The sequence below is a fragment of the Sparus aurata genome, chromosome 17 (genome assembly GCF_900880675.1).
Source record: "Sparus aurata chromosome 17, fSpaAur1.1, whole genome shotgun sequence".
NCBI lineage: Eukaryota > Metazoa > Chordata > Actinopteri > Spariformes > Sparidae > Sparus > Sparus aurata.
Window position 1 is genome coordinate 29,660,328 of NC_044203.1, and position 23,269 is coordinate 29,683,596.

Sequence of the window (23,269 nt, forward strand, 5' to 3'; positions counted from 1 at the left end):
CCAATACTGACATGACAAGACAAAAATCTCTTTTTCCTGCCTTTTAATTTTAGTCCACAGAACAAGGACTGAAATTATAGGCTCGGGTATATTAAACACACACAGCCTGTATTAATATGGTCATGTTGGTGTGAATGGATTCTTAAAAAAAACAATAAACTCTTCACTTCAGTCTTTAAGGCAGTTTGTAACACAATTCTCGTACTATATTACTGAAATATTACTGGTAACGCGTAATAATGTGTTGCTCTCAACACTGGTAACAATATCTATGTTTAACAACTCTGTATATAGATATTACATAACTATAGCTAGAAATAAAAGTACTAATAGAAATAGAGCTGTAGTGATATGTGCCTCGTACTACACTATAACTACATTGTAGACAATATTTAATATGGAATAACGGACAATTGTTAGCTAGCTAGCATTAGCAACATTGACATTACCTAGTTAAAAATGTTAGCTGTTTGCTAGCAACATTGGCAAGTGTTAAGGATGTCACGGCTAGCATTAGCTGGTGGTGTTGTGTGGTGTAGCGATTTTTTTTTACATTTTTTTGCTCTACACATTCTTCTTCCTTTCCAAAACTTGGTGCCTAAGACCTTAAAGGGGTTTACACCTGAAAGTGTGTTTACAGGTCTTGGGGAGAACAGCTACATTTGTGAAGTAGTATGAAGCCTTTTGTGGCTCCAGTAGAAGCTGCATGTAATCAGACAAAATACTTCCAGTAATTTCTCTCACTGGTTAAGTTGAATCATGGGTAATGTATGCGCCAGGTTTTGGAAGGGAAGAAGAATCTGTGGAATAAAGAATCTTTGGTCTCATCTTTTATCAGTTTTGGTAAAAAAAAATGTAAATGTTAATAATGAGTCCATTAGTGTAAAAGAAGTGACCTATACCACTGGACTGCTTTTCAAAACCTGGTGCCTACATTACCCACAATGCCACCAAACCTCTGAATGAGGCAGTTTATCAGATTGCAGGCAACTTCTTTTGGTACCATAAAGGCTTTGTACTGCTTTTTTTTTAATCTCATATTCAGTAGAACTTCCCTAGGCCTGTAAACACACTTAAATGTGTAAAATTGGTGGAGTTGTCCTTTAAGTTAAAGATAAGCATACATCTTCCATAACTGATTATTAACTGAAAACACCCTGACCTGCTCCAGTGCCTGTGTTATAAATAATGACAGAGCCAAAAGCCGTTTAAAGCCATTTTTTTATTCAGACAGCAGCTGCACATGTTCATTTGGCCATTTTTGCAGGAAGCTCATTAAATATTCAAAAAGCATCATCGTCATTGTCATAAGCCACAAATCTCAAAGCTTAATTAGCTGATCGACAAATAAATTATCTGCATTTATTCAGTCATTTTCAGGTAAGCACAAGGCAAAATTTTCTTTTGCTTTCAGCTCCTCTGTTTTGATGATTTGCTTCGTCTTGTCTTGCAGCAGTTCTCCCAAAGAACAATAAAACAGCTATATTCTATATGGCAGCTAAAGCTAAAAATCATTGGATGGAAATAAAATGGCGAGGTGAGTGAATGGCCTCTACACACAGCTTTCCTCTTCTCCATCATGCAGTGCTCTTCACTGTTGACTACTTTGAAACCTATTTGAAGAACAAAACATAACATGATCTGAGTGTCTAGTGTGAATCTGTTGTCTGTATCTCTTGAGGGGATGGAGCTACACGTAAGAAAACATAAAACATAAAAAAAAAAGACTTCAAGTTATCAACGGAATGAGCAGAAATAAGAACTCTGACATTTTGTCAAAGACGTCTGTGTATTTTGTTGCAGAGATATCTTGTTGTACCACTTTGTACCTCAGTAGTTGTTCATGAGCAGTATTATGTTGAGTCTGCTCACATGACAGGTTGAAGAAATAGCAACATATTCTAACCACATGCTTCTGCCAAGAAACCAAGTTCAGTTCCATAGAAAAGTGATGGAAATAGAAGCAAAACAAGAGTTAACATTGGCTTTGCTTTCGACCAGTGAAGGAAGCTCTTGGTGATTAAGGGGATAAAGTTTGACATTGAGCTTGCAACACTTCTTCTGTTAGTGAACAGCGCTTGTATAATGTAACTGACAGTGTTGGTATGTTTCGTAAGTCAGCCTTATGTTGACATAAAAAAAAAAAAAAACCTATGGGAGGGATTGTGAAGTTCCCTGTTTCATATGCTGATGGTGGACCCCAGCTTTTATTGAAGATGTTTGAATGTAATGTACAACATTCAGAAAGTACAGCCATTTGACAGGTGGCCAATTCTAAAATATAGCAAATTTTATATTATAAATGACTAATTAAATTAAATTGAATTCAAGTTAGACTGAAACTTTGTATAAATCCTGCTCAGATAGGTATTTATGATTTTTTGTGTTTTAAATGAAATTGTGATACATGAAACCAGACTGAACTTACTTGTTTCTTCTGCAGCACTGAAAGAAAAAAAATAATAAAACAGGTTTGAACAGTGAAATTTGACATGCCACATCCAAAATGCTCATTCAAGAAAGGCTCAGTCACTCCTTCAGTGTCTTGTAGACTGCTATGTTGGAGGAGGTAAAGCTATAACTACTGCACACTGTTGTTTTAGTTGCATTAAACTTTGTTCCAAACATTTCGGGCCTTAGATCTCAGGCTTTACACATAGAATATCTTAACAGAGAAATTGTACCTTTGAAAAAGTTTATTATAAGTCAAAGACCTGATATGAAAGACCTTCAAATGAAGTCAGTTCGGTGACTCGTGCAGAGATTGTTTTTTATGTTTCACAACCTTTGTGTGATCAGTGAACATGTTGACTCACACTCACAGCGGCGAAGATCCCCATCGCTGCCACCACAAGCAGAAATAGTCCTACAGTATGAGAACACAAAGATGTCATGTGGGGTCAAGGGGAAAAAACCCAATCTGGTTTAGTTTATCAAGTTCACATTTATTGCTTGTGTTAGATACATACCAGCAGCTAACAATCCATAATGTGCACTGCCACAGAAATGCTCCTCAGCACCTAAAGAAGAAGATATACATTCATTTGCATTAGGAGCTGTTGTTTTAATGCACTGATAACTGTCTTATATAATTGAAAACACTGACATTTTATGATAATTTAGTGATGACAGAAGGTTGCAGTTAAACATGTATGTACAGTATGAGACTGTCAACATTAAGAGCCTGTTATTAGTCAGACCGTCCAGGATTTTGCAGGATGTTGAAATGTTTCTAAGCATTTAATTGTGAGATTATCACGCAAACACACAATGTCACTTCTGCACTACACAACCACAAACAGGGAAGTGAGATTTTTTCATGTATACATAAAACTCAATGCATGTAGGAGTGATATTGGAATGACTGCTAAAACTCAAGGAACTATGCTGATTGATTAAACTTGTTGACAAGTAAGTCAACAGCGCATAAACACAAGGCTCTGATTCAGCTCTATGGTACATTTTACAGGATGTGGTTTTTGGTGTAATAGACAGTGTTGCATCAACAAAGGTGATCTCTCATTCAGGCTACGCTCATTCATATAAATACAGAGGACAAAATAATAGAGCCATCTATCGGTATAACACAATTAAACTGAAACGCACCACAAACTGCATCCCCCAAAAGACCACACAGCCACATTGCAACATCTGTAAAACATAATAACCTTAAAGATTTTTGGATTCATTTTAATACAGCTGTTTTGCATTATTTGTAACTAGGTATGTCTGATAAACAGAGAGCAGAATCTGGTGGGTAAGGCACCTTAAAGGTGATCAAAGTCTTCCTCTGCCAACATCGAATTAAAACACTGGTATTAAATAAGCTATAATCTAAGCTAAGCATTTTATTGTATATTGTATATAGCGTTTTAAATTGCGATATTGTACTCTTATTGTATTTTGTATCCTGATTGTATTGTACCACTGCTACGATGACCTAATTTCCCCTCGGGGATAAATAAAGTTATCTATCTATCTATCTATCTATCTATCTATCTATCTATCTATCTATCTATCTATCTATCTATCTAATTAGGGAACGTATCAGAGGTCCAATTTCACAGGGAGGTTGGCATCTATTTTAGGCCGACAACTGCCAACTGAATGGGTCACAAGACATAATGCGAAGCCGGATGAGTGGCTAACCACCTCAGCTAAACGAGTTCCTGGGGGAAATCCTAATACTTGCTCTTTCAGCCTCATCCATTGACTGGTTTCATTGTATAGTCACAAGTCAGTGCACAATGAACCTCTCGCATTTAAATGCACTTAAAACATCAGTTGAATGTTGCTCCAACGTCTAAAAACTCTTTAATCAAATTTAGCTCTGTTTTACCTTAAATATCTTCTGACCAGAAAATGAACAAAAACAGCAGAGAATCATTAAATCGACCATGTAATACGTACAGTCGGGAGAGATGTCTTTAATTGTTCCTCCATCGCTATGTTCCACCTCCAGACGGCCAACGCCCTCTGAGCAGATGATGGTGAGGTTGGTTTGGTCAAGGCACGCGACACACTTCTTCCGAGCAGGTGGAGAGACTCCGCAGCATCCTGGAAACGTCTGATTGAAAGTCGCTTCAAATAATAAATTGTTATCAGAGTCGTATATGGTCCACAACTTTGGGCATCTGGTCTTGTCCATGCAGATGTAACACTTGGCTGATGTTGAAACAGAGAAAATCACTGATTAGTAACAGATGATGTGTTTATAATCAAATTTCAGAGCAATGGTACTTAAAAAACTTGCTGTCATATGGTTTGAAATAACAAAACCAGTGTAGCTTGATTCAGTCAACTTCTTTGCAAATTGTTCAGGCTGGGTGATATGACGTTAAAGGGTAAGTCCACCAATTTTACACATTAAAGTGTGTTTACAGGTCTTGTTGAGTCAAGACTACATTTGTGAAACAAGTAGTATAAAACCTTTTGTGGCCTCACAGGAAGCTCACATAAATTGCCTCCAGTGATGTCACTCAGTGCTTACATTGCATTGTGGTTAATGTAGGCGGCAGGTTGTGAAAAGGAAAAAGAATGCGTGAAATAAACAAAGTGATCTCCCGGGTTCTGCTTTATCAATGTTGATAACTTTTTTATCAAGTGTCCAAAATGAATCCAACAGTATAATTGTTAAATGCTAGATCACTGGACTGCTTTTCAAAGCCTGGTGCCTGTATTACCCACAATGCATTTAAGGGCAATGAGTGACATCACTGGAGGGAATTTATCAGATGACATGCAGCTTCCTCTGGAGCCACGAAAGGCTTAAAACTACTTTTTCATATACGCAGTAGTACTCCCCAAGACCTAAAAATACACTTTAATGAGTAAAATTGATGGTGTTTAAAATAATACTGCGATACTTTGAGGCTATGGAACAATACATGTATGTTTTAAATCTCCTCAAAAGCACTTCAGAAGTGCTCGGATTGGGGGCCAACATCAAATATCAATTTATTTATTTTTTCCTGAAATACCTCACTATTAGTACTTTGACAAAATATCAACACACTGACATTTTGGGTAAATAATCATCAGTAAAAGATAAAAACAGTCTGGTAGGTTCAGATGATTACATCACCATACTGTAATGCTGCCTTTAAACCCAAGAAAGGACGAGACAGTATAACGATATGCAAAATCTAAGATTGTTTCATGTCATGATAAAGATATAATGTCAATATATTTCTCAGCATTTCAAAATCTCAAAACTTACTCTTTTGGCCTGCAGCACGTTGAGCCCCTGTGGCAGAAAATAATATGTTCAATAACAAAAAAAATACAAATACTGTGCATTTTAGGTCAAAATAGTGTTCAGAGCAAACCACAAGACATTTTAGCTAACCTAAATAAATGAATTAATGTAGGTATGCAATGCACATAGTTGTGTGATGTTAAAATGCGTTCCACGCACCAGGAAAGCCCACGACGACAGGAACAAATACGAATGAAACTGCCATCCAACACAACAGGTTCACTGGAGACACGGACCAAAAGACAAAAAGAACATTATCAAGCAATAAAAATGTTTTCTCCATTGATTACTTCATATCATAACTGATATACAGCAATTACATGATAATTTTGGATTATGATAATGATGATAATCCAAATCTACATTTATAATGCCTGTAATATTGTATGGAGAGTAAAAATGTAATTGTATGTTTTAGCACTGAGGACATTAGTTATATTCAGTGTTGTAAAAAGTACCCAGAAGTCATTCTCATGTAAAAGCAAAGATGTTGTGTGAAAATGCTATTTTGGTAAAAGTGAAAGTAACCCATACGAATGGAAAAGTATCTGATATCAAAGTGTAGTTAAGTGTCGAAAGTAATTTTCCTGCAATAAATGTACTTTAGTATCTAAAGTATAAGTAAAGTAGATATTTCAAGCATATTATACATACATGTACATTTGTTAACACTGAGTGCTGCGGGTTATCGGCTCTAATATTCAGCATTTTTCAGATGATCAGAATCAGAATTTTTTTTTATTTGATTGCCAATGAAATACATTAATTTAAAATGTGACACCAAGTAGTACTTAAATGTAATAAATAAATGAAGCGGAGTAATAAGTACAATATTGTTGAATTCCCATGTGGGAATTCAACAATACTGCACTTTTGCACAAGTGCTCCCGAAAACAGAATCAGAATTTCTTTGTTTGTGCCACAAACGGGGACATTTGTGCGTCACAGCAGCCAAAGGACAGTAATATTACAATACGCAATAATAACAGAACAGAAATAAACAATATAATCAAAAGATAAGAAATAGACAATAGACTCGAATATGCATAATATGTACAAATATAAACAGTGTGGCAGTATATTGTTATTAATAGATAATAAATATGGGTATAGTTAGTTACATATATTAGTTTCATATATTAACATAATGTTTATCGGTAAAGTACCAGTATGTATGTATATTATTTATTTTGGCATATACGTCACATATATAACTATAAAAAAATATAACATATTATGTGATACATATATATGTATATATATATATATACACACACATAAAATATTATTTACATATATTAGAAAAAATATCATACAAATATTTAGTATATTTACATATATAAATGTTAGTATGGGTATTTCATATATGTTATCAATTCATATCCATAAACATATGAATTGCACATATAAATTACATTTATGTTTTAACATGTATAGTTACAGCATATAATACCATATAAAATGTTCATCATATAGACATTTTTCTTATATGTACATCATATTCAAATTTTACTATGGATATTTTAGAAATGTTATACACCTGTATCATATATATTCAAGAATGTCATGAAATAATAATATATTGTCTTCTAGGTAACATTTATGGCAGTGATACTCTATTGAACTGAATTACAACAGATTTTACGAGGTTTTTGAATAATGTAGCCACTGAGTGTATAAAAAAATGTGAATAACGATGCATGAATGTAACATTATTCCATGTGATTTATGATTTAAATTTGTGAAAACAAATTCATGATTTTGCTCATATGTTTGCAATAATTTCAGCTCGATATGGATTTAATGAGTCAAAAACAGGGTGCAGGGAGTGCTGCTCTGGTGTCTCTCTGGTGAGCTTAAGTTTAGGGTCCTTGTTTGGTCAGAATCGTTAAAAAAAGTCTGAGACACTCGGGAGGTTAATGAATTAAAAAGCCTTATATTTTTCCCGGCTATTGAATCATAACGACAGTAAAAACATACCTTTACGTTTCAGCCATTGATTAATCAGGGCAGCACAGAACAGCCACCTTTGGACTGTTACATTTCTCAGTTTGCTAAAATGTAAATGTAAGACCCAAATGTGGCCATTTTGTCCTGCACTGATGACTTAATGGCTGAAACACTTAAGCACCATTTTTACTTTTGTTATGATTCAACACGTTAATTAACCCTTTTCGAGTGCAAAATCATTTTCATAAATCTTATTTACTCACTTTTCCGGTTCTTCCCAGCCAGTCTCTTCCGGTAACGGTTGCTTTTTCTCCTTTCTCTTGGAAGCTGTCGCACAACTTTTTGTTTTTCTGGTTTTCCCCGGGCGTCGATCGCAGTGTCCGTGGTGCAATTATCTTCTTCTACTAACTCATCATGTGGCTGCTCCTTTGGCAAGGCAGTTTCATCAGGATAAACCTCGTAAATTTCGTTTTCTGGGTTGTTTTGTTTTGATGGCCCTGGTGGTGGCGAGATCTCTTGTGCCACAGCTGCAGTTGAAGATTTTAAGAATCCCTCCTCAGCCGTTGGATGGAGTGACTCAACCTTTAGACCAACCACATAACAAGACATCGATGGGTGGGACCAGACTTTTCCTTTTCCCTCAGTGCAGTCGAAGATGCTTTGTTCCCCCTTAGGAATCGGTTTCACTTTGCTGCCTTTATCTGCTACAGAAGTAGCACGTTTGGTGTAATTATCGCTGAATTTGTGCTGCATGTTGGACGAGAGACCAGCATCACTTTAAGGAGAAGAAAAAAAACCTTTCTTTAAAAAAAGGAAGTAAAAGCAAGAGAGGTGCTGCTACTACCCGGTGAAATAAATGTGAAAAACATTTTTAAAAAATCTGTATTACAGCTAACATCACACTGCATTACATGACATTCAGATTGACCTCATCTAAAGGTAATATATGTTTTTAAAGAACAATAAAAGAGACAGAGACGTACCCGCTCTCCTGGGTGTGGAGGCACTGGCAACCTTCAAGGGTGAAGAAAAAAAACAAAAAAACACAGTGAAACCATTAATAACGTTTTTCAGTCTTTACCTAATGTTTGATTATATTTAAAACAAATCTCCTCCTCTGATAAGCAGTCTAAACTCTAACGCTGACCCTTATTCCAACCGTCGCAATCAACCACGACAATAACAGATAAAATTGCGTAACGGAAATGCCACCAGCAACCTGTGGGAATGTAAGTAACTGCGACAGCAAAATTAGATCCTCATGCAGCTGCTTTCACTGTTAGTTTTTTTTTTTCACTGGGACGATTTAAGCTTCAAAAATATGAACAAAAAGATTTTTTTGGTCACTGAAGCTAATAAAATGTAGGATTTGATTGAAAGCAACACGAGGGAAGTCCTCAGAGGGGCACAGACTGAAAACTATTCAAAGTCAGTTTGTAGACTGCGAATGAATGAAACTTGCAGCAGTGACTGTAAAAAGCTGCTCTTCTGTCGGGCTACAGTAAGCAAATGATAAAATTTTCACAAACAAACTTACTCTCTGCCCGAGGTTGAGATAGAAGATCCGTCGGGTGTGTCATTTTATCCAACCGAAGGACAGCCAGCAGATAAGTTGCTGTTGAGGACTCTTGAATCTTGATGAAATGGAAAACAAGGAAGTGATTCGCGGCTTTATGCAGGCGGCCCCATGAACTCTAATACATGAATATATCTCCACCTGGTGGAAGGACCCTTCAATCAGGTCAATATACTGTACCGTGACAGAGACAGTAGATTAAGCGTGCTGGAAACACTGTGTAATGTCTTTAATCTTTTCTTCAGTATAGTCCATCTCAAAAAAAAAAAAAAAAAAGATTTAATGATCTTCAGACCTTTTTTAGTCTTCTGGAGACGTGTCCCAGTGAGACAATCTGCAGCATGACTAACCTCAAACTTGCCCTGTCTTCTTCTGCAGCCCTGCTGTTTTCACTCAGTCATTTGTTGAAACACAAGTGGCCATTTTAGATGAATATGAGGGTCACAGAGAGCAACAGAGAAACAAGAGAAGAAACAAGGTCAACTTTTGAAAGAATTGTCCGTTTCAGTTTCAGGGTTAAGATGTTGTTTAAGTGCAGTGAAAGCCGGAAGCTTGTTCTCACGATAAATCTGCCCTTCGGTGAACCGTCATATCTGGAAAGAAGAGAAGAGAGAAGCTTGAGCCAGCCAGCCTCACGGCTACAGTCACAGTTGGTGAGTAATGCTGCAGACAGCTTGTCTCAGTGGAACTGGTTGTACAGTAAAATGTCACCCAAAGGAAAGGAAATGTCTGCTTGTTGGAAAGTTACAGTCGACATTTCCAACTTTAATTTTGTTTTGGTTTTATTTGCCAGCATCGCACTATGTAATGCCTACTTAGTGGTGGAATGCAATTACGTACACATTTTGAGGTGCTTGTCCTTTACTTGAGAATTTTTCTATTTTCTGCTCTCTGTACTTCCACTTGAGTTACTAGATACTTTGCAGAATACATGATGCATCAGAGGCAAAATACATGTTTGAAATAATTCATTTAATCAAGCTATCTAATTTAAAAACACATTGATTCTGATCATCGGAAAAAGGAAAAAAATGCTCAATATCATATCCAACAATTGGCAAACCTAAAAATGTAAATACACATGCTTGTGTTATTCACCTTGACTTGTGCTTTCTATAAGCACACTCCTCAAAATTAGTTAGGGATATTGGGATATTAGTTTCACTTGATTATTTAATCTGTGACATATCTGTATTTGTATTTCATGTTATTTCTGAATATTTTTGGTCCCTAAAGATAATGCGACACATTTCATTTGACTTTTATTGCGTATCCATGCACTTCATATATGAGCCTATATCCCAATATCCCTAACTGATTTTTAGTAGTGTACATCTAGTGCCAGAAAATTACTTTCGAATGCAAGTAGATTTAATATCAACTCATTTAAAACTTCTACTCAGGTATTATTCATATGGATGGATTTAATTTATAGCCAAATAATTCTTTAAGTAGGAATTTTTACAACACTAAGCTACTACAACTATGACCTCAGTCATGAAATATACAATCAAATGAATTCCTCTATGAATTCATCTTAGTTACAAGTTACATGTTACTTTGATGCACCAGAGCAAAATTAGCTCATTCTTATTTTTATTTTTTTCAACCAGCAATCAGAAAAGATAAATAAATGAATAAATTATTGGAAGATTGCTGAATATTGGATCGAATAATCGGTCAACCCTTAGTAAACAGTACAAACATGCATGTAAATATACGTATAAATTACCTCTAATTGTATTTTTGATTGTATTATTCCTGTATTTATTGACAGGAAATTACCTCTGATATTTGAGTGCATTTCTTTTACTCAAGTACTATTCATATGGGTGACTTTCACTTTTACCAAAGACATTTTAATGATAACGATGATGATTGTTCTTTTACTCAAGTTTTGCTTTAAAGCAACATTGTGTAGAATTTGGTGTGAATTAGCGCCCCCTACAGTTTCTGAGTGCAACACCACTGTCGTAAATACAGATCCCAGGTCTGTAACAGTTTGTCGGATGTAATGTAGGTGCTGGCTACAAACAGAACTCATGACTTCATAACAGTGTTATGTGTTGAGGACTTGTATGTTGAAGTAAACATGTATGTAACGCTGTGATCCGACCCTCTCACTGAAGTTACACAGTGTTAACGTGAAACTCTCGACAAAAAGCAACCAAGGCTTTATTTGTGATTGAATATGAGTCAAACCTTCGTGTAAAAGCATAATTATGACGAAAGAGGCACTTTTAAGATTTACCATAGTTTCGTTTTCGAGCAAGCTCATTTTCAATGGAGTGAGGGGGCACTCGTACGCTATTTTTGAAACACTAAGAAGGCTCGACACAACATGAAACTTTGCTCGTAGTATCACCAGAGTCTCTACACATGAACACGAGCATTGAGAACATCGTTTGTGTACGCAGAGTTTACTAAAAAGAAGGTTTTTGGACAACTCACGTTAGCAGTAGCATCTCCGGCGCGCCACCGTCATGGCAGACAAAAAGTGTCGATCCCCAAGTGTGACCTAACAGGCTGGAGAGTAATGGTGGACCGCTCCTCAAGCCTTCCTGTTAGGTCGCACTCGGGGATCGACACTTTTTGTCTGCCATGGCGGCGGTGCGCCAGAGATACAGCTACTAACGTGAGGCCCAGGGGTTGGGTTGGTGGTTGTAATATCCCATTATTTCACCCATTTAGTGCGGTTCCTCCTTATATTTCACCTCAACCTCTTCGCCAGTGCCATTTGCAAATTTTCCATCGGACATGTTCTCGTTTAGAAGAGGTTGTATTAGCAAGAGACGTGTCAAAAACTGCTCTTTCATCATAACAACTGTTTCCGCAGGCCTGAGTCTGCAGTTTCCCTTTTGCAATACGAATACAGACGAGCACCACCTGGTGGTATGGAGAGGTACTTTCCCCCACACAGTTACAGAACGCAAGAGCTAGTTAGCTGTTAGCTGTAGTCTTTGTGGTGTGTTCAAGTGCAGCTTTTTGACCAAGTCACAGTCGACCTTTGTCGCCACCATTTCTTTAATGTCTTTGGAATGTCTGGGCCCTTACATCTAAATTTCTGTGGTTTAGGGACATGAAAATATGCAATGTATAAAATACAGTCAAAGTAACCACTGACAAAACTGTATTTTGTAGATAGTAGATTGTATCACAGCTGCTTCTCCTGTTTTTTCCACATGGTCATCAAAGTGGGAAAACCCCCGTCCCCCTTCGTCATAGCTGAGTCAGTGTGGCCTCGTCCACACAGTCACACGTCCTGCTGTTCTCACTGGTTCTACGGTCCATTAGTTTTATGGTGCGTTTCTCATTCCTGACCTCTCAGGCACTCAGGCGTGCCAGCTCCGCTCAGGGCCATGGACCAGAGACAAGAAGGCGTGGAACAGGTATAAAGACAGTCAACTATGTCAACTCGTGTTCAGACCTGACGGAGCTGCTCTCCCTCTACAGCACAAAGGTAGGCACGAGACACGATTTCTGTGGAAAATCATAGGTCAAAATTGATTTATCCACTTTTAGATACGTTGGCAGATAGTATAGAAATACAATTATTGATAACCTTTTCACTTCTTCCTGTTTTCCAGTGTCTTGACTCTTACACTGACATTATAGCGAAAATGTCTTTATTGAACAGAATGTATTCACTGATGAGCCGTTCATGTGTTCTCTGGTTATTGTGCTGTTTTCCTAAAACCCTCAGTCTGTCATTTGTTTATATTAATTGTTGATAGCGGACTGACTGCACTCTGATGCGATAACTCTTAATTCTGAACCCGTTTGGCCTGAACCTTCAACATGACTGTGTTTATTTGTGCTTGTATTCTAAGCTGCCACTTCCTTGTTCCAGCTAAGCAAAGAGAATGTTTTTCTCCCCCTCTCTCTCTCTCGTGGACTGACCAGTTTGTCAGCTTTTTTTATCTCCCTGTCGCAGCTCAAAGACTGTGTGAAACGTGCCGCAGAATGCTGACTGGAAGTCACTCTGCCGTCAAAATTGTCGAAACTGACAAACATGGCTGTTTAGATCAGCGCATGGGAGCTGTTATTTACACAACAGGCTCAGTTATGGTTGATTCATAAGGTCGCTGAGATGAGCAGCCTGCCTGTGTTGTTTTTTTTTCGTAGGTAACTTCAGGATTCAGGATATCCTGGTTCACCGCCCACACACTGTATCTCCGATTTGTTTAGATCCAAATACTGATTCCAGTTAGGTGAAACAAGATGATACCTTAGTCAGACTATGAGGCCGGGGCACTTTTTTCCCGTGTAATACCCAGTCTTACTTAACACGGGTGACACGCCCCACACAAGAACGCTTATTTCTTCTCAGTTGAACATGCAGCTCTTCAGCTCTGACAGAGTGTTGGCTTGGTTTTCTCTGTGTGAAACATGTGACGGTCTTACACAGTGGCTCTGTGGTTTAGCAGCTGGTTGGTGTTCCCCTGTAGCTTGCAGTATATTTATTTTAATACCTCTGCCTAGAAAGTTTTGTTTTCATTCATGTCCCTTCATTTGTTTGTTGGTTTGTCGGAAGGATGACACAAAAAGTTCTGAGAAGATCTCTGTGAAACTTGGGTGGAGGATGGGTCATGATCTAGAATAGACCCCGTGAACTTGCAGGTCCAGATTTAAGGGACAGTTCCGGGAATCTCTTTTTCTTCTTCTTTAACATTGCAAGATACCGCAATTTTTCCAAATTGTTGTTATTTCTCAGGGAAAATGTATGTACTTTTTGTGTAATGCTGCTGAAGAACCAACCAACAAACGGACACGGGTGAAAACACAACCTCCTTGGCGGAAGTAACAATGTCTATTCATCAGCTGCTAATGAAGTTGATTTAAAGTGCAAAATATAAGAATTTTTTTTTTTTGAAAACAAATTTAGAAGAATTATAGGCATAATTTGAAGGAATAAAAGTTTCGGTATCGTAACGTCTTTGTATTTTGTTGTAGCTCATGTTTCACATGCTAACCAGCTATCCCTATCATTGGCAAACCGAAGCAGTGTGAATGGATTAGCCGGCTGCACGTATCGAGGGCATGTCGATCGTACAGTCTGATAACTGCACAGGTCACAGGAGAAATGTCCCACAAAGCAACATTACATGACCAAACAAACGTAACGTAGTAACTCTAGATGTCTTTGGCAACTTATATGAGGAAAAAAATAAAAGAGAGTCTGTCCTCCCGCACGTCCTACTGACTCTTCGTCACATTTCTGCCCGAAAAACAGCGTCTGTCAACAGCAAAAAAACTTTAACTCTCCAAGTGTTTGTGGTGAAAATAAATCACCGTGACCATCAACCCTCCGGACTGAGAATTCAGTGAACTTTCTCCCAGAAAACAGCCTCTGTGTGAAAGTGGGTTAGTGTAGACAGAAACACTTCTTGGTGCTCCCAGCTTCCAGTCTGGATTGCTCGCTGTGAGGCTTACTGAGCTACCTGAGCTAACTGGCTAACTGCAGCTACAGTCGGCAGCATTTAGCGCTTACTCTAGTGCAGGGGTACTCAAATACAAATCTTAAAGGGCCACAAAGATTTTTTTCAATGACTCAAAGGTCCATGTATTGAGGTCAGTCAGGCCACATGCAATAATACTGTAATATTCAAAACAAAATGTCCTTTTCATTCTAAATACAAACTAAAATAAAATGTAATTTCCATTTTAACATAAATTAAAATACATAGTTGAATATTTCCTCTTTTTGTTTGCCTTCAAACATTGTGTCCATCACTTCAGTCATGCATTATTTTATTTCATTGTGACATAGATGTGACAAGCATCCTGCTTGCAGCTTGATATGACGATTTCAGTGCATTTATTTGTGTTGTGCTTATCTCTGAATTTTGAGGAAATGTCTCGTCAAAATTCCTATGCTTCGTCTCATAATGCCGTTTCAAATTGGAACTCTTCATCACAGCTTCTCTTGGCATATTGTAACGCCCCTTGTGGACTGTGGCGCAATGACTCTTGGGTATTCTGTTGTTGTTGGTGTAATTATGGTTCGTGAATGTGTTTGTGAATAAGATGATATGTAAGATGGTTGTGGGTTAATTCACGTCATTTGTTATTTGATTAAATGGAGTTCAGTTTTAACAAGGATGATAAACATTTTGGCACCGTGAGTGAAAGGGTGTTTGCCGGGAAAAAGTCCCCGTCCGTTACAACGTTTGCGTGATTGATATTACATGACGAAATGGGGTAGAACTACTTAAACTACGTCTGGCCTTTGTTACTGCTGCACTGTAAAATATGTGGGGCTTGTCCTGGTCAGAGGGAGAATGAATGCAAATTTTAAATCCCAACTTCTCTGATTCACGGATTTTCACTGTCCACTTTGTAATAGCAGTTTACTTGGAAACATGCCATTTTCAATCTTTTACCACCGGCAAAATGTGAATACGCGAACTGCTCCGAAAACGAAAGTGAAAGTTAAAAGTTGCGCTCGCAGCGGTGAGTGACCCAGCTGTCTCTGTATCGTTGGCATGGAGACAAGTCCCGGTGCACACGTGCTGACCCAACCAAAACCCATGGTGAAGGAATAAAAGTTCGGGGGCCACAAACAGGAGGACGGCGGGCCGCCTATTGAGGATCGCTGCTCTAGTGAAATGCGCCTTTTTGTTTTGAGTAGGAATTCAACAGGTGGCCAATTTTTACATATCGCACATTTAATCCTCTGCAAAGAAATTTGCTCTTAAATATTGTAAAAATGACAATATTGAACTCCTAAAATGTATAAGTGGAAGTACATCTAAACTGGACTGGTTTTCATTGAGTTTAGTCACTCTTAAAATAACTTAAAACCTCCGCCTGACTCACTGTTAAAATTAAGCTAAATATGAGTCACCCGTTTGGTTTCCCTTTAAACCTTTATGGAGTAGTAGCACCCTGACAGGATTGCTTTTGCATTCGTCACAAACTCTTCGGTGTTAGGCAATCTCAAGAAGCAGGAAAGTCCCAGAAATTACAACATTTACAGCATATAGAACACCTGCAGGGGCAAACAGGAACCTCGGTCACAAAAGCACCACAAAACCACAGCATCAAAAAAATGCTGCGTCAAGATTCCTGACTCTGAGAAACATCTAACCAACACAAAGACTTCACCAGGAAGTAAGGTTTCACGCTGTTTAGTCCTGTCCCCCCCCCCCCAACGACGACGAAGACAACGACGACGACGACAACGTTATCATTTCATCTGACATTTTTAAAATTATTAATAAAAATGACCTCATGACTATTTTCCAGTCATCACTACAGGGTCTGGATGGCGTACTCCACTGGCACACTCGCGCAGGGCTGTTTTGGGAAGGTGTACAGGGAGAAGTACAATGATACCTGGGCTGCCATAAAGAGGGTCCCCCACCAGCTCATCAACAGGAAGGACCTGGAGAGAGAGTGTGAGGTGTACAAGTAAGTAAGACGGAGGAACTCGTGAAAAAAGAGAAGCTGGTTTCTAAAAAGTGCTTTAAAGGTGAAACACCTAAGTTTCCAGAACAGACGTGTAATCATCATTTTTTTGTTATATGGTGGGGGGATTTTTTGTTTTCTTTCCCCCAAGTGCAGCAAAACCAACCATTTCAAAGAAGAGGCAGGACACATACCGCAATCAAGGCACACATTTCTCATCATAAACGCTGATCAAACCACTATAAAACAAGAAGCAGAAGTACTCGGAAACAATTATATGCAAATTCATCTCGGCCCCAAGAAGTACAGGCGATTTTTCTTGGAAGGAAGTTGTTTAGTAATCCATCACAGCACATTAAGGTTAAGCGGTGCGTACATCGAGATAAGCATGAGGCATATAACAAGATGCAGTTTTACAAGGCACAGCGTTATTTTGTTGTCATTTTTTTTTTTACAAAAATCGTCGTTTCAACATCTGCAGTTTTAATGTCTGCATCTGTAGGATATTTCACAGACATGAAGAGATCACACACACACACACACACACACACACACACACAACAGCTGCAGTTCTTTTTCCCTCCCTCTCTTGCCTCCTCCCACGTTCTCTCTCTTTCAACGGGGGAGGAGAAAAAAAATAATCGATGTACTGATAGTTATCAAAGGTCAAACTCCATGTAAACGGATAGCATCTCAGCAACGCGGCCAGCACACACTGCACGAGCATCCAGTGTGGCCGTCCTGTTAGTCACCGCAACTGAGTGAAACTATAACAGTGTGCAGTAATACTGTTTGAGGGTAACAGTAATTAAATTGCAATCAAAGTTTTTATGAAAGATTTAAAAAGAGGTTTAAATAATAAGTAAGTATTATGATTATTGTAGCGTACATAGTGGTATTTATTATATTTTGTAGGTGTTGTCAAGAGTCGTTATTGCAAAAAAAAGAGGTCACTGTCGATGACCTTCCCTGTTTAAATAAAGGTTTCAATCAATCAGGAGCAAAACATGACACCAGTTCTAGTTCTATTTCATCTTTTTACCCTCTTATTCTCTTGACTTGTTTGATTGTACGTGCGAGGGAAACCTATTTGGTTCCTCGCATGTAAAAAAAGATGTTCAACGCTGTCAGTTGTGGGCTGTTATCTGTTTCGGTAGTCAAAACATCAGAAACACTGGTTTTGTTTTGTTTGATTTTATCTTGTGCTGATTTGGTTCATTTCTCTGTCTCCACATGACTCGTCACCGCCGATGTGCAGCAAGGCGGAGCATCCCAACATAGTGAAGCTCCTGGGCAACATAACGCTCAAAGACCAAAAATGGGTTATTCCTCTAGAGTTTATCTTTGGAGAGGACCTGGAGACGACCATCTTCAAATCATCAAAGTCTAAAATACAGGTAAAGCTATCATGGCGGCAGAAGAGTTACATGATTCAAGTTTAAATTAGTGATAGTAGTGAAAAAATGTGAAACCAAATGAGCTTTGTATGAAACCGTCTAAAGCCAGGAACATCACTGCTGCTGTCACAAAATAATTTCCCAGTCTGGGATCATTAAAGTAATAATATCTATCTATCTATCTATCTATCTATCTATCTATCTATCTGTCTATCTATCTATCTGTCTATCTATCTATCGTGAGTTCTGCCAGGATGACGAGGCAGGTCACCGCGTCACGTTCATGAAGTGCGCTTTGGCTTAGGACATAAATCCACATAAATCTGCCTGTATGACTGAAACAAATCTGTGTGTTCATATTGAGGTTAATGACAGAAATCTAAAGAATGTCTTATTTCCTGTGACTGTACTCTGGAAATGTCAGTCCTTGCATGCGTGTACACGCCTCTCTGATTTCACGTTGAACTTTAACTGAAGCCAAGCGGTTCAGTTCTGGCCTGAAGGCAAAAAAGGCGTGCAACTCAACACGAGAGACTTCGTTTGAATACTATGCAGATCCAGCTAAACTTGATTTTTTAAATGTGAAAACTCAATGTCTCTTCACAGTTGACTCCAGCTAATAAAGGCAATATCATCATCGGGATGTGTGAAGGGCTGCTTCACCTCCACTCCAAAGACATCGTCCATCAAGACCTCAAGCCTGAAAACATCATGGTGAGTGGACGCCTGGTCGTCTGTGCATTAGTCAGAATTTCGAAAAACATAGAATATATATAATTTTACCAGTTTTGAGCTCTTGATTCCTCCACATAAAAAAACAAAAAATGCAGATACAAACTAAAACCAAGGCTCTCTATCACAAGTTGTTTCAAGGATTTCTTTTAAAGATAACTGCAGTTGAGATATTAAGATTTTGATGAGCAGGTTCTAAATGGAGATTACCAACTTCTGGCCGCCTACAGGATATTTTTGATTGCCATGAAATTTGACATGCGGATTCATGCTCCCGTTAGGAGGAACTGAAACCATGTTGGTGATCCTTTCATTTTTCATCCGGCCCCATCATCACGCCAAAGATTCAGTTTGTCTGAGTTTTTATTTTCTGGTTAAATACCAAAACAGTGACATTCCCACCATCCCTCAGCTGTTCTTTGTGTTTAGTGCTAATTAGCTGTCGTTTCAATGCTAGCGTGCTAAGCTAAGCTGGATGGCATGGTATGGTAGAGCCTCACAGAGCTGCTGGCATGAACTCCATGGCTCCATGAACTCATGATCACTAAAGCTGAATGTCATGTCACTTCTGAACCCTCGTAAAATAGACAATTAGACAATATTTCAAACCAGCTCAACAACATTTGCCTTGCAGGTGGAGCACAACACAAACAGAGCCGTCATCATCGACCTGGGCCTGGCCAAGTTCTTCCGACATGGTCTCAACTCTGCCATCGACATGGGGAATGAGGCCTACTCCGCCCCCGAGGTGCTGCAGAGGGGCAGCCAGCGGGACCAGCGCTCAGACGTGTGGGCCATGGGTAAGATCATCGCTGAGCTCTGTGCCCGGATTCGGCTGTACACTCCCAGCGTGTGTCCCGCCAAGATCAAGGAGACCCTGAAGGATCAGCCGTACTGCCACGCTGTGTGTAGGATGGTGGAGCCCGACCCGTCTCTGAGGGCCTCTGTGGGCGGCGTCATGAGTGAGATACGAAGGGCCGGAGGGGCGGGCATCGTCACCAATACAGCCGTACAAAAAGATCACCTCAAGCCACCTGCACCACAAATTAACGTCAGAAACCAGTCTCCGTCACCAGTGAACAGAGGGGCGTCGCCGATGAACAGAGACCAATCGCCGATGAACAGGGCTCCATCGCCGTTTAACAGGGACCAATCGCCGATGAACAGGGCTCCTTCGCCGTTTAAAAGGGACCAATCGCCGATGAACAGGGCTCCATCGCCGTTTAACAGGGACCAATCGCAGATGAACAGGGCTCCATCACCGTTTAACAGAGACCCATCACCAATGAACAGGGCTCCATCACCCTTCAACAGAGACCCAGCACCAATGAACAGGGCTCCATCACCCTTCAACAGAGACCCAGCACCAATCAACAAGTCCCCATCGCCCCTGATATGGGAGCGCTCACCCAGACCAGATATCAAGGCCGCGCGTCCGCAAGGCGCGCTGCGCCCGTCTCCCTCCCCTCAGAGGACAGAGGACAAGAACAAAAACCAGGCTCTGGTCCCGGCAGGCGGAGCCGACCTCACAAAAGACTTCATGAAAATGAGGTTGTACCAGGACGCTGCCAAGGATCTGCCCTGCAATCTGCCCACCACAGGGAGGGTGGTTGTTCGGCGCTTTGAGGAGAAAAACGGGGAGGTCGAAAGATGGGAGCAGAAGGAGGTGGTGACTCGTGACGGGAAGATAGTCAAATATGATGATGTCAAGTTTGATAGCAAGTAAGAGAGTCGGAGTTTATCGACGTGTTGTGTGGGAGATACTTTATCTCCTCAAAAAGGACTGCATGTGCTGGTTGGACGGTTAGGCTAACCTTTGGTATGTTCTTGAAGAAAAACACATTTCCTCTGAGCTGAAGACGAAACTGAGATTAAGCTACACTAGGCACTTGTTTCTGTCACAGATGAATCGGACTTTCAGGCTGGCAGTTTGAAGCTGTATTAAAGCTGCACTGTGTCGTTTTGGGGAAGAAGACGTGAATCAAAAGAGAAAGATCTTCACCGACAACATTTTTTATGCCTAAACAAACTAAATAAACAAACCCTCTTCATTCCCATGACTAAAGAAGATGAGTTAGCAAACTGACCTTAAAGGACAACACAGTTTCATACTGTTTTACTTTGTCTATATGTGGCGGACCCTGCCACTTTTCTAGCTTCAAACAGTGTTCTGGGGACCTTATCTTCCTCTGAGGACAGCTTGTTTATTGAGTGATGTAAAAAATAAATATTTCTGAGTTTGTATTATTACCTCATTAATATTGTACATATTAAAACCCTTCTCCAGAACTACACAGTGCTCCGTTAAGAGTACTTATTGAAACGGCTCTGGTCGTGCTGTGACATGAAATTCGGGAATTTATGCAAGCTTTGAATTGACTTGGCAGGAATATCAGCAGGCATGAACAATCATCTGTGAATGTTTTTCAGCATCTGAGTGTATAAGACTGTGAACATGGCTCATGCAGTATTTGTATGTCTATAAATATGTGTATAAATAAATTTGGAAGCATCGGTTGCAGTCGCAGAGGTAGCTTCTGTTTCTTCTTACACCTTTCGTGAGATTATCAATACTTCAGAGTTTTAAATAGAAATCAGAGCAGTTAAAGGTGCTTTTTGTAAGAACAGTGGACTATTGAGTCTCACTCCCAGCTTGTCAAATATTGACACATTGGGATTGTGCCAATATTTTGTAGGTTTGTAGGTCGGGCCGGCCACCATCCCAGTGCGTCAATTTAGCTGGGAACAACACTCTGTTTGTTTTCTGTAAAACAAATACAGCTCATCTTTACAGCTGTCGATGTACTGGAACCTTCTTATTTGCTTGAAAATACTCAAACCATTATTAATTGATCAAAATTGTCGGTAAAATGAATCAACAAACTATTCAGTTAACTAATGACTTCAGCTTTGGGTTCAGAATTCTTAGTTCTGCCGCCGATCGGGTCTCAGACCCACAAAACAAAACGTGCTGTTTTTTGCTCTACTGACCCTTTAAGAACCAGAGGAACTTGTTTCACCGTCCGTCAGTTTGTCTCTGTTTAACATTAGTGAACTGTGTGTGACCACAACACCGTGTAGTAATCTGCAATAAACACAGGGTTCGGTGCTTGAAATCCGTGAAAGTGCTTGAATTTCAATGTTGTGTTTTCAAGGTCTGAAATTTGCTGGGATTTTAGTTTAAGTGCTTGAAACTCCTTGACATTATAACTCTGTGTGTTTCGCAAAATTGGGATCAGATTGGATAGTTTGCTTATTGCAAGGAGAAATAAAATCAGTAAGAGAACCGTATGTGCAGATGTTTTCTCCTGGGCTCCGCTGAGCCTCTCTGCTCCTCTCTGCAACCTGCCAGTCTGTGTGTGACACCGCCCACCTTCGAAGAGAAACAGCATGAGATGACATCAAATGCCAGGAGCCTGTTGTTTTAACCATAGACATAATATACGAGCGTTGGCTTGAAAATGATAATTACAAACAATGGTTCAGACGAGGACCGAATCAAAGAGTGCCATCATGCAAGGTCTGCAAAAAAGATTTCCAGATGTGTGCAGTGGGAGAGTCTGCGCTCCCCAGTCACATGAAACGTAAGTTCAGACTTTTTGAGTAACTTAGGCCAACACTGCACGTTAACACTATGTTTATGCTAACCGCTAACGTTAGCTAAACCATAACACGCTAAAGAATAATTACGCACCATTAATCACGTTACGTGACCTCGTTAAGTTAGCGCCTGACTGTCTGTGTATGCAATCTGTGGCCTGTGTGTGTATCGTCACACATGCAGCCTGGTAGCCAGTCCTTCCAGAAAAATGCAGAGTTGTTTTGTGATTGTTGCGGGCAAAAATCCTTGATTATGCGGCATGTTTTCTTAAAAAATGCGATGGAATATGCGGGATATTTATGCAATTTTATGCAATGAAATTGCAGGAACTTGCAAAAACTGCGGTTTGATGAAAAAGAGGGTGGAAAAAAGGGATTCCCCCAACACCCTGTTCTCACTAGGCTACTACCTTAATGTAAAGAGTCATGTCTTATTACTTCCTATGATAAGCAGCATACTACATCACAGAAAGTGCTGGGAATGTTTAATTCTCATCTTGTTTTATTTCAGACCTTAATAAAGACATGGCTCAAACTTACAAAACATTGATGAGTCAAACAAGTAGCTTTACAAAAGGAATATGCTACAAATTCTGTCAAAATGAATAAATAAAATATAAAAAATAAATAAAATGTGTGCTTCCTGTTTTACAGAGGTAGCTAAACAGTCATCCTCTGTTAAAAAAAAAGTGCTTCCAATGCACAAAGTGCAATCTCTTACTGTAACGTAAATTAACATACTACTAATATTTACAACTGTAAGGTTTTTGAAACTAGTATGATTTCTTTGTTGGCAAATGAGACTGATTTGCGGGCTTCAACATGGCTTCATCGCGGGGTTTGCAG

The 23,269-nt window shown here is 39.3% G+C and overlaps 2 protein-coding genes across 4 annotated transcripts; one reads left to right on the plus strand and one right to left on the minus strand.

Annotated features, from left to right (window-relative positions):
• Positions 1–1,203: 1,203 nt before the first annotated feature.
• Positions 1,204–12,044, minus strand: LOC115566601 (uncharacterized). 3 transcript variants are annotated; one of them, XM_030392460.1, is made up of 12 exons: positions 9,635–9,737; positions 9,465–9,539; positions 9,246–9,342; positions 8,692–8,722; positions 7,972–8,483; positions 5,918–5,980; positions 5,720–5,746; positions 4,411–4,665; positions 2,970–3,020; positions 2,817–2,866; positions 2,429–2,445; positions 1,204–1,613 (listed from the first exon to the last, which is right to left on the minus strand). In XM_030392460.1, exons 3-12 carry the CDS (start codon positions 9,286–9,288, stop codon positions 1,592–1,594), a joined length of 1,071 nt encoding a protein of 356 aa, XP_030248320.1. In that variant the 5' UTR covers positions 9,289–9,342; positions 9,465–9,539; positions 9,635–9,737; the 3' UTR covers positions 1,204–1,591. The 3 variants fall into 3 exon arrangements, with proteins under 3 accessions (XP_030248320.1, XP_030248319.1, XP_030248321.1); XM_030392459.1 differs by lacking the exons at positions 9,465–9,539; positions 9,635–9,737 and adding an exon at positions 11,999–12,044; XM_030392461.1 differs by lacking the exon at positions 9,465–9,539.
• On the plus strand, positions 9,893–21,344 carry LOC115566600 (sucrose non-fermenting protein kinase 1). Its single transcript, XM_030392458.1, has 6 exons — positions 9,893–9,937; positions 12,613–12,744; positions 16,533–16,697; positions 17,953–18,091; positions 18,698–18,805; positions 19,458–21,344. The coding sequence occupies exons 3-6, from the start codon at positions 16,552–16,554 to the stop codon at positions 20,547–20,549; spliced, it is 1,485 nt and encodes a 494-aa protein (XP_030248318.1). The 5' UTR covers positions 9,893–9,937; positions 12,613–12,744; positions 16,533–16,551; the 3' UTR covers positions 20,550–21,344.
• The last annotated feature ends 1,925 nt before the right edge of the window (positions 21,345–23,269 follow it).

What these genes read in the sequence shown, in the direction of transcription:
- LOC115566601 (XM_030392459.1), bottom strand. Translation starts at nt 12,043, where the DNA reads ATGTCCGATGGAAAATTTGCAAATGGCACTGGCGAAGAGGTTGAG. An exon ending in CTCCACACCCAGGAGAGCGG is followed by an intron (nt 8,484 to 8,691) that starts GTACGTCTCTGT and finishes TTCTCCTTAAAG; the next exon opens with TGATGCTGGTCTCTCGTCCA. An exon ending in ACGTGCTGCAGGCCAAAAGA is followed by an intron (nt 4,666 to 5,719) that starts GTAAGTTTTGAG and finishes TTTCAACATCAG; the next exon opens with CCAAGTGTTACATCTGCATG.
- LOC115566600 (XM_030392458.1), top strand. Translation starts at nt 16,552, where the DNA reads ATGGCGTACTCCACTGGCACACTCGCGCAGGGCTGTTTTGGGAAGGTG. An exon ending in CATCAAAGTCTAAAATACAG is followed by an intron (nt 18,092 to 18,697) that starts GTAAAGCTATCA and finishes GTCTCTTCACAG; the next exon opens with TTGACTCCAGCTAATAAAGG. An exon ending in TCAAGCCTGAAAACATCATG is followed by an intron (nt 18,806 to 19,457) that starts GTGAGTGGACGC and finishes TTTGCCTTGCAG; the next exon opens with GTGGAGCACAACACAAACAG.